Source organism: Phascolarctos cinereus, unplaced genomic scaffold (genome assembly GCF_003287225.1).
Source record: "Phascolarctos cinereus isolate Bilbo 61053 unplaced genomic scaffold, phaCin_HiC Scaffold_7;HRSCAF=346, whole genome shotgun sequence".
In the NCBI taxonomy this organism is placed as follows: Eukaryota; Metazoa; Chordata; class Mammalia; order Diprotodontia; family Phascolarctidae; genus Phascolarctos; species Phascolarctos cinereus.
In genome coordinates, this window is record NW_027556180.1 from 19,250,133 (window position 1) to 19,264,960 (window position 14,828).

The 14,828-nt window shown below is 44.0% G+C and overlaps 2 protein-coding genes across 7 annotated transcripts in view; one reads left to right on the forward strand and one right to left on the reverse strand.

The window, feature by feature from the left end:
• GFM1 (G elongation factor mitochondrial 1) overlaps positions 1 to 14,828 on the forward strand; it is an 82,618-nt gene that overhangs the window by 45,943 nt on the left and 21,847 nt on the right. For 2 of the 5 annotated variants that reach the window (XR_013483401.1, XR_013483402.1), the window contains exon 18: positions 345 to 438. Coding sequence is in view for 3 of the 5 variants with exons in the window: in XM_020988870.2 (XP_020844529.1) it covers positions 345 to 476 (132 nt within the window). In the remaining 2 variants the exon portion in view is untranslated. Of the gene's footprint in view, positions 1 to 344; positions 1,233 to 2,297; positions 4,335 to 13,330; positions 13,583 to 14,828 lie in introns of those variants that run through there. The other 3 variants (XM_078147577.1, XM_078147576.1, XM_020988870.2) reach the window with 3 other exon arrangements.
• The window catches only part of RARRES1 (retinoic acid receptor responder 1), a 36,667-nt gene continuing 32,132 nt past the window's right edge, over positions 10,294 to 14,828 (reverse strand). For both annotated transcript variants that reach the window (XM_078147579.1, XM_078147578.1), the window contains 2 exons: positions 11,139 to 11,201; positions 10,294 to 11,043 (listed from right to left, as the gene is read on the reverse strand). In XM_078147579.1, the coding sequence (XP_078003705.1) occupies positions 10,891 to 11,043; positions 11,139 to 11,201 (216 nt within the window). In that variant the 3' untranslated portion in view covers positions 10,294 to 10,890. The remainder of the gene's footprint in view (positions 11,044 to 11,138; positions 11,202 to 14,828) is intronic.

A 14,828-nucleotide genomic window follows, 5' to 3' on the forward strand; every position in this document is an offset into this window, starting at 1 on the left:
ATTCTCTTTTCTCTGTCTTATGGAGAAAAGGGAAAGAGATGGTTAAAACTCCTACAAAACGCTCCCTGCCCTCGTGGCCTCCTCAGCCTGCCCCCCATCCCAAATCGCTTTGTGTTGACTTTGTGCGTATTTTATATTTAATTATATTTCCTCTGATAGAACATGAGCACTGTTCATTTCTGTCTTTGGTATTCCCAGTGAATTCCCAGCATCATTCCTGGCACACACTAAGCACATAGATGCATGCTGGATGGTTGGGGAATGGGTCTTGTTTTTGAATGGCTTTCCATGATAGTTGTAATAAGCACGGGATGGTAGATCGTGTTCTCCTTTCTGTCTTGCAGGGGAAAGGGGAGTATACAATGGAGTACTCTCGGTACCAGCGGTGTTTGCCTGCCACCCAAGAAGATCTCATCCACAAGCACCTGGAAGCCACAGGTCAGCTCCCTGTGAAGAAAGGAAAAGCCAAGAGCTGATTTTTCTCCCTCATGCCAAGCACTGAACTCGGTTTAGATTTGCTGTGCACTGTCCTGTGTTCCCCCAGTTTGATGGGCTCCAGGGGAGTGGATGTAGGCCGAGGAGACTGGGATTTGGGGGGATTTCCTCTCTTTTTATTCAGAAGCAACCAAGAGATAATATATGTATAATACCCTACAGCCGTGGAGTAGTTTTTTTAGTTTATTGTAAAATGTCTTTTAAAAATAATGATTATACTATACAGTACAAATATTTATTTGAGGGATTACTATATTGGACTGATGTTATTTTCTTACCAAAGGCTACTGATAGGAGTGAAGTCCTAATGTCTACATTGCCAGTGGTCGAATATTTTTGGTTGTTGAAAGGGCAGAAAGGAACTTTTTCAGGCTTCGGTCCTTGCTTTAGGAAACTGATGTATTGGCCTGAATTTTTAGCTATAAAGGGGTTAAGCTCCTAAGTTTGCTGCTCTGGCAGCTCCCTAATAACTCTGTTTGGTTTTAGGAGGGTAGGGGGCATTCTAGTGGGGCCTTATGTAAAATAAGGGAGATTGCCATGAAGTGTTTCCTACCTAGATTAGTCAGAAGGTGACCCTCAGCTCAGCAGCACCGTGGACAGCCTCGAGGGCCCATCAGTGTCAGCCCTTTCTGGGTATGATCAGCCTTGGTCTAGCGCCCCCAATGCTGGCTCCCTGAAAGAGGGTCATTGATTGGAGTTTGCCTTCATAAGCGATTAAACGTTCCAGATGGCCGTGATGGCAGATTGTTCTAGAGTCTGTCTTTCCATAGACTCCTTTGGTTTCAAAAGAGCCTAGTATCCAGCCTTTTGAGACATGCACACAGCGACTATTGTCTTTCTTCTTACCAAGATGGTTTCTATTTGCAAACAAATAAACCATGGTCTGGAGGCTTGAAACAATCGGCTATGGTATTTGGGAAAATTGGTATTTTGTTGGGTGTGAGGGGGGCGGTGGTGAGAAATGAGAGAAAGGGGAGGCATTCATTTGTATCAACAGTTTGATTTAAGCCAAGTTGGGAATACTGATGATTTCCTCCAAAGACCATCTGGATATAGAAGACTTCCCACCTCTTTCTTGAGATTTAAAAAAAAAAAACCAAAACCAGTAGCTAAAAGAAGACGTTAGGTTCCTTGTGGTTTTTGCAAGTATCTTCTGGCATGGCTCTGTATTTAGAGGCTCACAAAAGAAGTTAGGATTGTGACTTAAGACAAATCCATCAGCCTCCTAAATGTTATTGTTACTGACTCAGCATTGGTGTTGCAGAGTATGTTTCGTTTGCAAATTCCCACCAATCATTTGTTAACATTGGAGGCCTCCCAGGAGAAGAGAGGCTCAGAATTGGGTTGCCATTCTTTGAGAGGAATGTCTCCATGGACTGTGCCTTTGCATCAGCCAGATTTGCTCCAGCTGCCCTAGGCGAGTTCAGATTTTCTGTGATATTGGCAATAGGGATGAATTAACCTGAGAAGCTCTTTGCTTCATTAGGTACTTATACAATCAGGCTTTTAGGGTTGGAGGGGATCCCAGGAACCAGACAGCTGAACCTCTCTGCGATAGCCTTGACAAGTGGTCACACTCACTGCTCCCTAAGGCAACTTAGTTGACTTTGGTACTGCTTTCTCTCTATAAATATATGCATATTTCAGGAGTTTTTACTCCTGTCAAGCTAAAATCTGCCACTAGTCCTAATTCTGCTTTCTTGGGCCAAGGAAAGCGTGTCTGATTCTTTCACATGGGAGCCCTTGAGTATTCTTCCAAGTCTTCCGTTCTCTAGACTAAACATCCCTAATTCCTTTGGCAGATTTCTCATGAAATGCTTTTGGGTCACCTCCCCACCCAGATCTTGGACTCATTCTAGCATATCGAGGACTCTTAAGATGGTGCGGCCAAAGCTAAACACAGCTGGAGCAGGCCAGAGGACAGTGGAACCCTCACTGACTTTGGGGCGCTCTCGTTATCTGAATGCAGCCTAGGGTCACCTGAACTTTTTAAGCTGCCATATCATACTTAGAGGCTGAACTGTTGCACTTGACCCGTGACCCCTCCATCCTGTACATTTGCAGTTCAATTTTTGAACCTAAGTGTAAGATTTTAATAAGAAAATGTGACCAGCATAAATCTAGCCCATTGTTCCAGCCTGTTAAGTCTTGTTTGCTTCTGAGTTACCATCTCTTCAAGCCTCACAGTACCTTCATTTTTGCTAGCATGCCATCTGTACAGTGGAACGCAGTGGGAACACATTTACTAAAGCACCTGCTGGGTGCCACACACTGCTCTAGGTGCTGGGGATGCAGACAAAGAGAGAGCCCTTACCATCAAGGAGTTCACATTCTAATGGGGGGAAGGGGGAGCAAGATAACAAAGGAGGGTGTGTGTTCGTGTTCATTTCATGGCAGACAGAAGGGCTGATAGTTCTTTGGCAGGGAAAGCATCAGGGCAAATGGCAAGGCCTGGACTCCGGGCTTGGGGGAGCAATGTCAGGTCAGACGATTCCCAAGCTGGAGGACAGAGGGTTCGAGCGTTAGAGTGGAACGGGGCTCTGGAATATCTCCAGCAGAGGAGGACGTGTGAGGGTCAGCATCCATCCAAGAGTGAGTATGCAGCGCTTGGTGAGCACTGGACGGTGAGGGTTAGGTGGTGGCCTCCTCAGTCGTGGCAAGTGGAGCTGGTCTGTCTTCTTACTGCTGGTAGACGGCCCCGCCCTCCCGCCACGTTGAGCTAGGGCAGGGCAGGGGAAAGACGTTCATTCAGGGAGGCATCAAGAGAAGTGCTGAAAATGATAAAGCCGGGGCAGTTAGGTGACGCAGTGGATAGAGCTCTCCAGTCTTAGAGTCAGAAGGATCTGAGTTCAAATGTGACCTCAGATACGTAACACTCCCTAGCTGTGTGACCCTGGGCAAGTCATTTAACTCAGATTGCCTCACCAAAAAAGAAAGAAAATAATAGGGCCAAAGAAGAAGGCATGATAACTATGTTGGAGGCTACTGCTCTCTGGGGGCTAGTCATTCACCTTGCTCTGAATCTTCCTAATTTTACTATTATCTGGTCTGCGATGATAGGAGCAACCATCAAATGTCTTGCTGAAACCCTAGGCATACTATGGTAATGGAACCATGGTTACCAGTCTGATATCTCTGTGTTGCTGATAATCACACTTTTTTCTAATTCAGGTCTTAGCTCATTGGCGCCACTTTCAGGTTTCAAGCTAGATTCCCTTCTCCTGGCTTATTGACGTCCGAAAGCCAAGAGCCCCCTTTTTAGGAAGAGAATTACAGGCTTTTCTTCACTCTGCTCATTCCCCTGTTCTCTAATATAACACACCAATCTCTTAGGTATTTAAAAATTAACTATGAAGGACTAGCGGGGAACGTACAGTGTGTGTGGGGGGGGGGGGCTAGGATGGAAAACCCCTTCCACTGTCCATCATCTGTCATCTTGCGATACTTAACTCTCAAACCTCGAGGTGCTGGAAAGCCCTCCTATCCAAGCCACAAACTCTCAGTGAAGAAAAGACCACCCAAAAGAGGCCTCAGAGTGGCTTCCCTCACCCTGTTTTTGAAGTCATTTTGCTTTGACCTTATTCAAAGCTGCTCTTTCCACCCATAAGCTAGATCTTTCAGCTGGTTTGAGCCTTTCATTTCAAAGTCTCCTACTGACACCACGTGGCACCGTGGGCCTTCTGGCTCATTTCAGAGCCTGCATTTGCATGTTTGTTCCCACCCAACTAATATGTTCTTTGTCCAGACCTTTCCCTTTCTTCCCTGGGTGATTCCAAACCTACCAACCCAGGCAAGACCGATTAGCTCAACCTAATAGACATGCCCCAACCTAATAGACATGCCCCAAGACCAGTAGATAGGTAGGTCTTCCAGGTCCTTAGCTGGGGTCCAAGCACTTCATCACAAGCTCCTAAGTTGTGGGGTGGACCCAAAGTCTACATGTTACAACCATTTTGTTTTTGGATCAGGACAGACCTGTGATTTCGTTGGCTTAGTGAACTCCCAGGGAGGAAGCTCTTTATGACCTCATATACGTGAAATGGGTAAAAACCAACCACTAGCTCTCCCATGATTGGAGGAGGAGTGATTAGGATAGGCACAAGTTATGATGTAGTGAAGAAAATCAGTTTTTAACTTTAAGATATTATGAATTGACGACAGATATTGGCACAAGAAAATATGAACTGAACTTGGCCCTTTCCCAGGGGAATCTAATCGCTTGATTATTTACTTATGAACACCAAGGCACTTTCCTGGTTAACTCGTGTTCCCAAACCCTTGTGTCAGTGTGTGGGCCATTCGACATTAGCCTGGTGTTAGGTCATTTGCATCATGCTAAACATTTAAATGATTCAACCTTTGAAAATGGCCACAAACTCCATTTCCCCTTAGGTTCTACAGCTGTCTTTAGTTCTCTGTATGTTGAATCCTTAGCCCAAGGTTCAATAGCATCCTAATATTGGCCGGAAGTTCTTTCACCTAAGTAAAAAGAAGGCCTCAATTTTTTGGATAAAAATGATTTCACAGATAATCAGAGGATCCTATTTTTGGACGCAATTCTGCTAGAAAGAATTTAGGCAATTGCAAGCGCTCAGGAAGTCCTGCCTTTTTTCTGTGAATTTCAAGGAAAAGAGTGGATACTATATGCTGGGGAGGGTTTATTATTTAGGGGCAGGAGGGTTTGGTTTATCACATGATCTTTTCAGTTTGCTAATAAAATTTTCTAAGCATACAAAAAATTTCAGGGGCAGCTAGGTGGCACAGTGGATAGAGCACCAGGCCTGGAGTCAGGAGGACCTGAGTTCAAATCCAGCCGCAGACACATAATACTTCCTAGCTGTGTGACTGGGCAAGTCACTTAACCCCAACTGCCTCACTTTAAAAAAAAAAGTTTCCTGTTCTATGCAATACGCTAGTAACTTGGTGAGAGTTGGTGAGAGAATGGTGTGAGAAATAATGATTAATAAGCAATTACTAATATGGGGTGATCCAGATTTATTTCCCATTCCTATTTCCTCTTTCAGAAACCAGCCCCTGTAGGTCAAAGCAGCCTCTGAAGGACGGGGCTGGTGATGAGATTGGGTTCAATCTTGGGGCAAGACCCCACCCCACTGGGAAAGGGTAAAGACCATCTGGTCTAGGTGGAATTCTTAAGGTAACTCCACCATTGTTTTACTCTGGTAAGACTGGGTGGAGAACAGATCATTTTGTCTAGCTTGCCCTGAGGTAGGGGTGGTCTGGGTAGAGATGAGTCTCTTTGTCCAAGAGTGACAAAATAGTGCCCCAATCCTTCATTAGAATAAACCCACCTCTCTTAACCAGTCAGAGTTGATTCCCTGTAGGGAACACCCCTCTTCCGAATGGGTTTGTCTTTGGCCACTGACCTCATTTCATTGGTTATTTGCTAGCCGTAATTAATAAATTGATTATTAATTACCCAGAAATTACGTCTCCTGGACTTTTCATTGGTCACAATGGTTTAAATTTTTATGCTTTCAGGAGTCCTGTTAGCTCCAAGGAAAGAGCCTGGTACAAAGCAAGTAAAAGGATTAGAGGCTTAACGTTGTAGACTCCTTTCTTATATTTCAGGGTGTTCTCTTTCTAGATCTGCAAGTTTTTCTTTTTTCTCTGGAATGTCCCATTAAATAGATTAATTCTCTCATTCAACCAGATAGATGATGTTCTTTGAATGTGTTGAACATGAGAGGTAATGAATAGCCCAATAAAGCAGAGAGAGTAGTGGGCTTGAGTTCAAATCCCAACTCTTGCTACTTCCTATGTGAACTTGGGCCTCAGTGTTCTCATTTATAAAATGAAAGGGTTGTATGCAACTTCTGAGATCTTTTTCTGCTTTAAGTCTGATTCTAAGAGGAAAAACCTTACTCAGAGGAATAACCAACTAGATAAATGAAATTGGAAAAGAGAAGCCATTTTACTATTATTCTAAATAACTGACATCTATCCAAATCTTTCTCTTCTATCTAATGTTTGTATGCAGAGCATAAAAATGACATGGTTCCAGTTATTTGGGATGAGATATCCTAAAAGAACATGAATAATAAAGTATCTTTTCAGTTAAAGAAGATGAAAGGTCATTTTAGTATCCATTTCCCACAGGGAGATATTTTAGAAAACTGTTACATGCTAAATTGGTGCCCTTTTCTTTCCCCTCTATGAATTTTGTATTAATTTTAAAATAAAATGCCAAGATACTTGGTGTCTCCATGTATATTCTTCCCTGATAGACTTTTTCTTGAGCAGATTTCCTCTTCTTGATTAACTCCCTGCATTTGCAGACCTCAGGTCTTAGAATCCCACAAAGTAGTTAATGAGGTCTAGAGGTTTAGGATTACCCCAAAATCAAAACACGAGGGTCCTGCCCCAGTGAACTCAACCTGATCCTTCTTTCAGCAAGAGACAACATTAAGGATCCACCATATTGGCCAGACTCTTAAGGAATCTGAACATTTGTATAAGGAGCAAGGTATCATGCTCCCACAATTTAAGATAACCTTTGACATCTTACAACATCAGCAGACAAGTTGGTAATAACAAGTTACATTGTTCTAACAAGCTTGTAAAACCTGACAAAAACAGGAAAATGAGAAAAAGCAAGCCAATGAGAAGGGCCCTAATCTTCTAACAGACCCCAAAATTCTAGAGGGCAGAACTGGTTTTAACCAGCCCTAAGTAGGACAAAGGGCATGGGCTACACACCCTGAATAGAATTAAAGCCTCATTAATTGATCATGCTAGGGACAAGGGGAAACATGGGATGGGCGGACCAGGAAGATAGTAATCTGTAAAGGGAAGGACCAATCTGGGCCTGGAAGAGAGGAGTCTCAGCGTTGTAACAGTATAAAGCTGTCTCTTGTTTCTGTGTTTGGCCGCGATTTCTTCCGAGAGGTGTGCCTCGTTCTCCCAAGAACCGTAATAAATGATTCTTCCCTTACTCTGGGCTTGGTTTTGTATTTTAACCAAAAAGCTTGATTTGTCAGTCATACAATGGAGGGGCAGTTGGATGAGGCATCTCGCCAGGGCTTAAGCCACCACTCTGCTCTGAGGGTCTGTAAGGCCTTATTTCTAATGTTTGTAAGCTATTGGCTAGGTTCTTAGGGAATCTGAGCACCTTAATGGAGACAAGATGGACCTTATATACAGAAAGACTGTGGGAGGGACCTAGGAAGGATCTTGATGGGAGTGACTGGGAGGTTGAGAATGGGGTCTAGATAGGGTCTAGGGTGGGAAGTGGCTGAGGGCCATGGGAAGGTAAGACAGTGGAGGGCTAGGCTAGGTTAAGGGTAACAGAATTGGAAGATTGGGCCTAGGCAATAACAAAAGGCCAGTTGATAGGACTGTAGCCTCAAGGGAACTCCAGAGACCTCCCTGATCAAGTGGGAGAATTCAAGAAGAATCCTTTAGACAAATGGGACCCAAATTCTTTTGGGGTAAGGGGCAAAGTTCTTGGCTTGGGTCTGTACCCCATCAGTAGTGGGAAGGACTCACCTGTAGATTTATAACCCAGCTAAGCATTTGTTGCATTTCTTGGCTCAAGGCTAAGACTGGGCAAAGACACTTGGCTCTGGCATCAGAGACCAGACGTCCCTTCTTATGTGTGTGGTCATGGGAGGCTGAGTGCTTATTCAGAGGAGCTAAGCTCTTGAAAATTTTAAATCTTTTTTTGAAAGTGTCACACCCATTGGATTACTATAATGCATTGTACTGGGGAGCAGGCTTGAACGTGTGCCATTCATTTTACTGTATTTCAAGGGGGTGTTTAATCCAGGAAATTGATCTAGAGAGGAAGTGTGAAATCATGGTTAGATGCTTGGACATAGAGTTAGGAAGACCTGGGTCAAAATCTCATCACCACACACCTGGACTATTGTGATAACTTTCTGGTTGTTCTCACTGCCTCAAATGTTTCTCCACTCCAGTTATCTCAGCCATCAAATTGAGCTTTCTAAAGCTCAAGTCTGCCCATGACTCCCCCTTACTCAATAAACTCCAGTGGGCCCCTAGCACCTCCAAGATACATTCAAAATTCTCCATTTGGCATTCAAAGTCCTTTATAACTAGGTCTGTTCCTACCTTTCCCTTCTTCTTGCACCGTACCCCACCCTCAAATACTCGGTGGTCCGGTAACACTGGCCCCTGTGGTTCCTTGAACCAGAAGCCCAGTCTCCCAGCCTACATTTTCATTGGCTGCCATCATCCATGCCTGAAGTGCTCTCCTTCCTCATCTCTGACTCCTGGCTTCTCTGGTTTTCTTCAAGTCCCAGCTAAAATCCCACCTTTTACGGAGTGCCTTTCCAAATTCCTCTCAATTCTAGTGCTTTCTCTGATTAGCTCTAATCTATTCTGTACTTCTTGTTTGTGAATGGTCATTTACATATTGTCTTTCTCATTAGACTATAAACTCCTTGTGGGCAGGGGCTGCCTTTTCCCTTTCTTTGTACTCCTAATACTTTGATAAAAGCTTGTTGACTAACAAGTCACCTAAATTCTGAGCCTCAGTTTGCTCATCTATAAAGTGGGGCTGACGATCCCTATAATATCAAATTCACAAGGTTGTTAGAAGACCTCATGAAGTGCTTTGCAAATCTGACAATGCTCTTTTTGTGTGAATTATTATTATGTAGCCTCCCATAACTGGGATAGCTGGGGTTGGGATTTTTGTTTGTTTTTAAATCAGTCCTACACTTTCCTACCTAAATCCATGTAAATAGTCTAAGTGAGAGGGAGGGGTGCCAGTGTGTGAGATGCTGTAGAAACCTGGGTGGTTCATAGTGTTACTGATGGTCATATGACATCATGGTACAGTGGGAAGAGCACTGACGTTGCAGTGGAAGACTTTACCTCTGTTCCTTTCTTGTGTGACTTTGGGCAGTCACTTCTCCTTGTTTGTAAAGTCAGAAGGTGGAACCAGACGGCTGCTAGGGTCCATGGCCCTCTGACATGAGCTAGATTCCCAGCTCTGCCTCTTACTGCCCATGTGACCTTAGGCAAGTCACTTACTCTCCAGGGCTTCAGTTTCCTCATCTGTAGAATGAGAACATTGAACTAACTAAACTTGGCAGTCATCCTTTGACCCAGAACTAAGTCCAAGCCCGGAGAACTTTCCAGTTAGGCATAAAGGTTCTGCCGTGTATTTTAACATTCAGTGCAAATGGAAATGTTCAGTATTTTTGTCAACTGCTTCTTTTAAGGCTGCTGCTTCCTCATAATCAGCCTAAGTAACTTGCTCAATACTTTTCTGACATTGATACTGACCTTCCATGACATGCCAATTCTGGGTACCACCAGATAACGGGAACATTTATTTTCCATCCCTCTTTTTTTTCCCCCTCCCCCCAGCCATTTTGGTCCTGTCCCAAGGAGGCACTCCATTAAATTCAATTATAGCTTCCATTATGTGCTCTCCTGCTTGCTATTAAATTACTCAGGCTAAGGGCACAAATCCAGGGTGCAAAGGTCTTTCTGTAAGTGAAAAACAGAAGGAAGCTTGATATGGTGGAAGGATGATTGACTTTAGAATCCTGAAGTCCTGGGTTCAGATCCCATCTCAGATGCTTGTGAGCCTGGGCAACATATTTACCTTTCCTGGGTGTCAGTTTCCTCATCTGTTAGATGAGAAAGTTGGACTGGGTAGCCTCTTTAGTCTGCAGCTCTAAATATCCTATCCCAAGATCTTCCCCTAGAATTTGTTTGCCAATCTGTGCTTTGCGTTCTCAGTTTTAACTTCACTCTCGGTCCTAAGCAAACCTTGCCAGTCAAGCCAAATGATGACAAAGCCAATTGTCTTATTTAGAAATGTAACCATATTTATTTCCACCGTCGATTCTCAGGCTAAAGAACAAATCATTCTGCTAGGAACCTTAAAAATCACAAACTTTGTTCTAAACCAGCTTAATAGTTCCCTTTCAGTTTGCTTTTATTGAAATATATTATCTTTATTTCCCTATGGACACTCTGAGATTTGGGTGGTATAAAATAGTCAGCTATAGTTTTTTAAGTAATGTTAGGTACAAGCTTTTGAGAATAGGAAATTCAGCCTGAAGAACACACTCTTTTGAAGCTGTTAATTCATTCCAGCTTCATGTGTAGTATTTTCGGGTTTAACCAGTCCTGATATTCAGGTGGCCCCAAAGTAGCTCTGAGTGGAGTTAAGTGCACTCATGAGTTACTGGAATCAGGCATGTGCTCCCAGAAGTTAATTTAAGAAAAAAAAAATACCGTGGGTTTTCTGAACATTGACTATTAATTACTCTGTTGCCTACATCTCCAGAATACCTGTAGTCGATTCTACTCAGCTATGGTACCAGGTAGCCACTGAAGCTATTGAGTATGGTCATTTTAATTTGGTATAGGTGGAATAAGGAGGCATTCCATCTTTCAGAAGTTACTAAGGATATCTGTAGGGGTCTCTGCTGAGCCGTCGCCATTCCCAGAACCTTCCTGTGGTGTTCCGGGATCTTGACAGTGATACCGTATTTTAAGGGGTTTGCCAGGATACCAGAGCAGATGAATCTGGCAGGGAATGATCTCCTAGAGAAGACAGGATGGGAAGTAGCATTAGTGCATGGACAGCGACCTACAGTGAGCACCCTGTTTGTTTATTAAGGGCATGGAGGATCTCTCACCTGGGTTGAAAATTCATGGAGTAGGACGGTGTAGTTGAAATTGATAAAATCACCTCTTGTTATCTAGCAAAAGGAAAAAAGAATGAATGTGAGGAATAGTTTGAGTTGGTACCAGGTCTAGTCAAGTCAAAACAAGTCAACACGTATTCATTTAATGTCTGTGATACCCCAGGCACTGTTCTAATACTGAGCTACGAAAGAGTTATAACGACCTGTTATTCAATTCAGTTCAATGCTAATTAACTCCAATTCGTACTGTTTATATCTTGTATGGACATAGCTGTTGTCTTGGTGTCTTCCCATGAGACTGAGCTCCTTGGGGACAAAGGTGGTTTTTACCTTCCTTAGTATTCTCAGCTCTTAGCCCAGTGTCAGGCACACACTAGGGGCTTAATCACTGCTTGTTGGCTGACGTCATGCTAGATACCCTTAGCATTCCTTTTCTTTCCTAAGTGTTATTCTTGCCTCCTTTCCTTGCGCATGATGTTCTTAGAGTGAGATATGGAAGAGGAGGGTTTCTGCTTTGTTACCAGCTTGTAATATGACCTTGTAAAACATGTTGTAGGTGTTAGCAGTGCCTGAGACTCAGAGTAGGGTGGTGGTATCATGGGATTATGATAACTAATTTTAGGTATATGAAAAGTTGTCTCCTGGTGAAGAGGGGCTAGACTTCCTCTGGCTCCAAAGGACAAAACTCGGAAGAATGGATATAAAGACGCAAATTAATAATAATTAAAATAATGATGCTTTAAGATTTGTAAAACACTCTGCAAATATTATCTCATTTTATCCTCAAAGCAACCCTGGAGGGCAGCTAGGTGGTATAGTGGATAGAGTTCTGGCCTTGGAGTCAGGAGGACCTGAGTTCAAATCTGGCCTCGGCCACTTGACACTTACTAGCTGTGTGACCCTGGGCAAGTCATTTAACCCCAATTGCCTCACCAAAACGGAAAAAAAAAAAGCAACCCTGGGTGGTAGGTGCTATTAATATCCTCATTTTATAGATGAAGAAACTGAGGCAGATAGAGGTTAAGTGACTTGCCTAGGGTCACACAGCTAGTCATGGTCTGAAGGATTTGAACTCATCTCCCTGACTCCAGGTCCAGCAATCTGTCCACTGCTCTACCTAGCTACCTGGCTATAAAAAAAACATCCTAATAATTATTATCCGATGTTAGCCAAAAGTAGAATGTGCTGCCTTGGGAAGTCATGGGTTCCCCCTTCTTGGATGTCATGGAAACACAAAATTTCAGGGTTGGGAGATACCTCAGCAGGCATCTAGTTCAACCCATATAAAAAAAAATTCCCCCCAACTAAAATACCCAAGCAATGGTCCTCCAACTTCTGCTTGATGGCCTCCAGAGAAGAGGAGGAGGAGGAGCCCCAGCCTCCCAAGGCAAGGGGTTCATGTTGGATGTTGGGTGTTGGGGCTTCTTTTCCAGATATAGATGGCTGCTCAGTCCCTCCTTTTGGGAATCACCATAATGTAACAGAAGCAATCCTGCATCTGGACTCATAGAGCCTGGACCTGGATTCCAACTCTTCTTATTCCACGTGTGACCTTGGGTCAAGTTGCTGAACTGCTCTGGGCCTCAGTTTCCTCATCTGTAAAATGAGGGGGTTGGGCTACATGATCTCTGGGGTCTTTTCCAGCTCTAAATCCATGACCCTAAGTCATGAGGTGCCCAGTGTGGGGGATAAGGTTAGAATGTGGATAATCCACAATGGAGAATTGGCCACGTCTTGTTGGTAAGCTTCTTTCCTCTCTTGGTAGCTAAGCCTTGAGAGATTTGTTTCAATGGAGTCAGCCAGCAACTCCGCTCTAGAACCAGCCGTCCACTAAAATGCTGGTGGCAACGTTGTTCCCTGGAGAGGGCTGGAGAACTCAGAAGAGAAAATCCCCCTCCCCGTTCTTCAGGAAATGCTTTGCTGATTTCCAGTCCCTGGCTCTGATTCTGCTGGGGTGACAAGATGCACTTTGTTCTGTTTGGGTCTGAGAGGAAACTGCTCTGCCCAGGTCCGATGCTTCTGTTTGTGCAACTCATTAGCTTGCTCTCTTCCTTTGCTATACTTCTCAAGCCCTGACTGCTGTATGCCATCTTTTTTTTTCTTTCAGCAATTAAAAAAATCTGTTTTCTTTTTAGATCCTGGATAGTGTTCCCAGAACAATTTCTCCTAATTCTGCCCTTCAGAATAGCTGAATAGCCTTGGAGGAAACCATGGAAGCTGATTTTAGGCTGAATGGAGACAGCGCTTGTGTTGAAGTCAATGATGGGAATCCGGCCCCCTGGATGAAATACGTTACTTCAGACACATCAAATCAATCAAGGCAGTTCCCCATGTTTTAAGGCGTGGCCATTTCCAGCATTCTCTGAGTTTTGAAACTCTTGTTCTTATGGCTACCGCCTTCCTCAATGAAGGCCTCAGCTCATTTCCATGGAGAAGTCCTTACTGGTAGGGTCCTGGGGCTTGGGGGGAAGACCACTTATCTAACCGTCTATCTCCCTCACTCTCACCCCTGGATTAGAGCTCACTCAGTAGGGAAGGGCAGATTTTAGAAGTTCTCTTGGCGTTGAGAATATCCTCTTGTTTAACAGTCCCAGATGTAATGGGCTTGAGTGAAAGTAATTCTGCCTGGCTTCGGGCAAATTAACACAGAGTCTGAATTCAGGTTGAGTGGATGAGATTTCACTGTAATGATGTAATTTTGATTACCTTGATGAATCTGTTCTACCTGATAGAAGACTGGATCACAGGGCTAGAGCTATAAGGAACCTCAAAGGCTGCCCATTCCAAGTCCCTCATTTTACAGACGAGGAGATTTGCCCAAAGCCAGATGGGCAGATGGGATTTGAACCCAGGACTTTGGATTTCAGAGCTAGGGCTTTTGTTTCCCCTTATTTTGCCTTTTACCTTTTATAATGAGATGGTGAGCTGTGGCTGGTCTGGTCTGGTCTGGTCTGGTTTTGATGTCAGAGATGGGGCAAGTCTAGATTCCCAAGGAAAACCTCCAGGGTGGAATGATTATTTTCCTTAATACCCCACATGCCTTCTGTGTTCTGTCTACAGCTACTGTGGTCCTCGTTACCCCTCTCTGAGGGCACTGGGGTATGCTTGTTCAAACCTTGAGTGGGCTTCCTCCATTAGGGATCCAGGGTTCTCTTGGTGACTCTTCATATGCACTGTCAAGTTGGAAGAGTGCTCAAAGAAGTGTGAGAGTGTGTGTATGTGTGTATGTGAATGTGTGTGTGTGTGTGTTGGGGGAGGGATTTCGACTTGAATAAGAGGCCTAGGGCTCTAGGACAGGTGCTCAGATGATTGCAAAGAATACCTTAATTCTTTTCTGTCTTCAGAACTTTCCCTAGCTGTTCCCCAAGTCCCCCGTGGGCTGAGAGTGATTGTGGCTGGCAGGGAGCCTGAAGAAGTACCATTTGCTCATCTCTAGCTTATGTTTTTATTTAAATCCTCATTCCCTGATGTTATTGATGTATCTCAGCCTCCATTTGTTTGAGAGTTGATGGGCCTGTGATTCCTAGGACTATTGCATCAAAAAGTCATTAGGAACCAGGAGGAGGGCTCATGGCCCCCACCTGGCTGGTTGGGATGGCACCGGTTCTGATCCCCAGTTACCTTGTGGAAGGACGTGCACAGGCCACCTTTGGCTGCTCAGGTCTGTATCAGCTCCTTCTC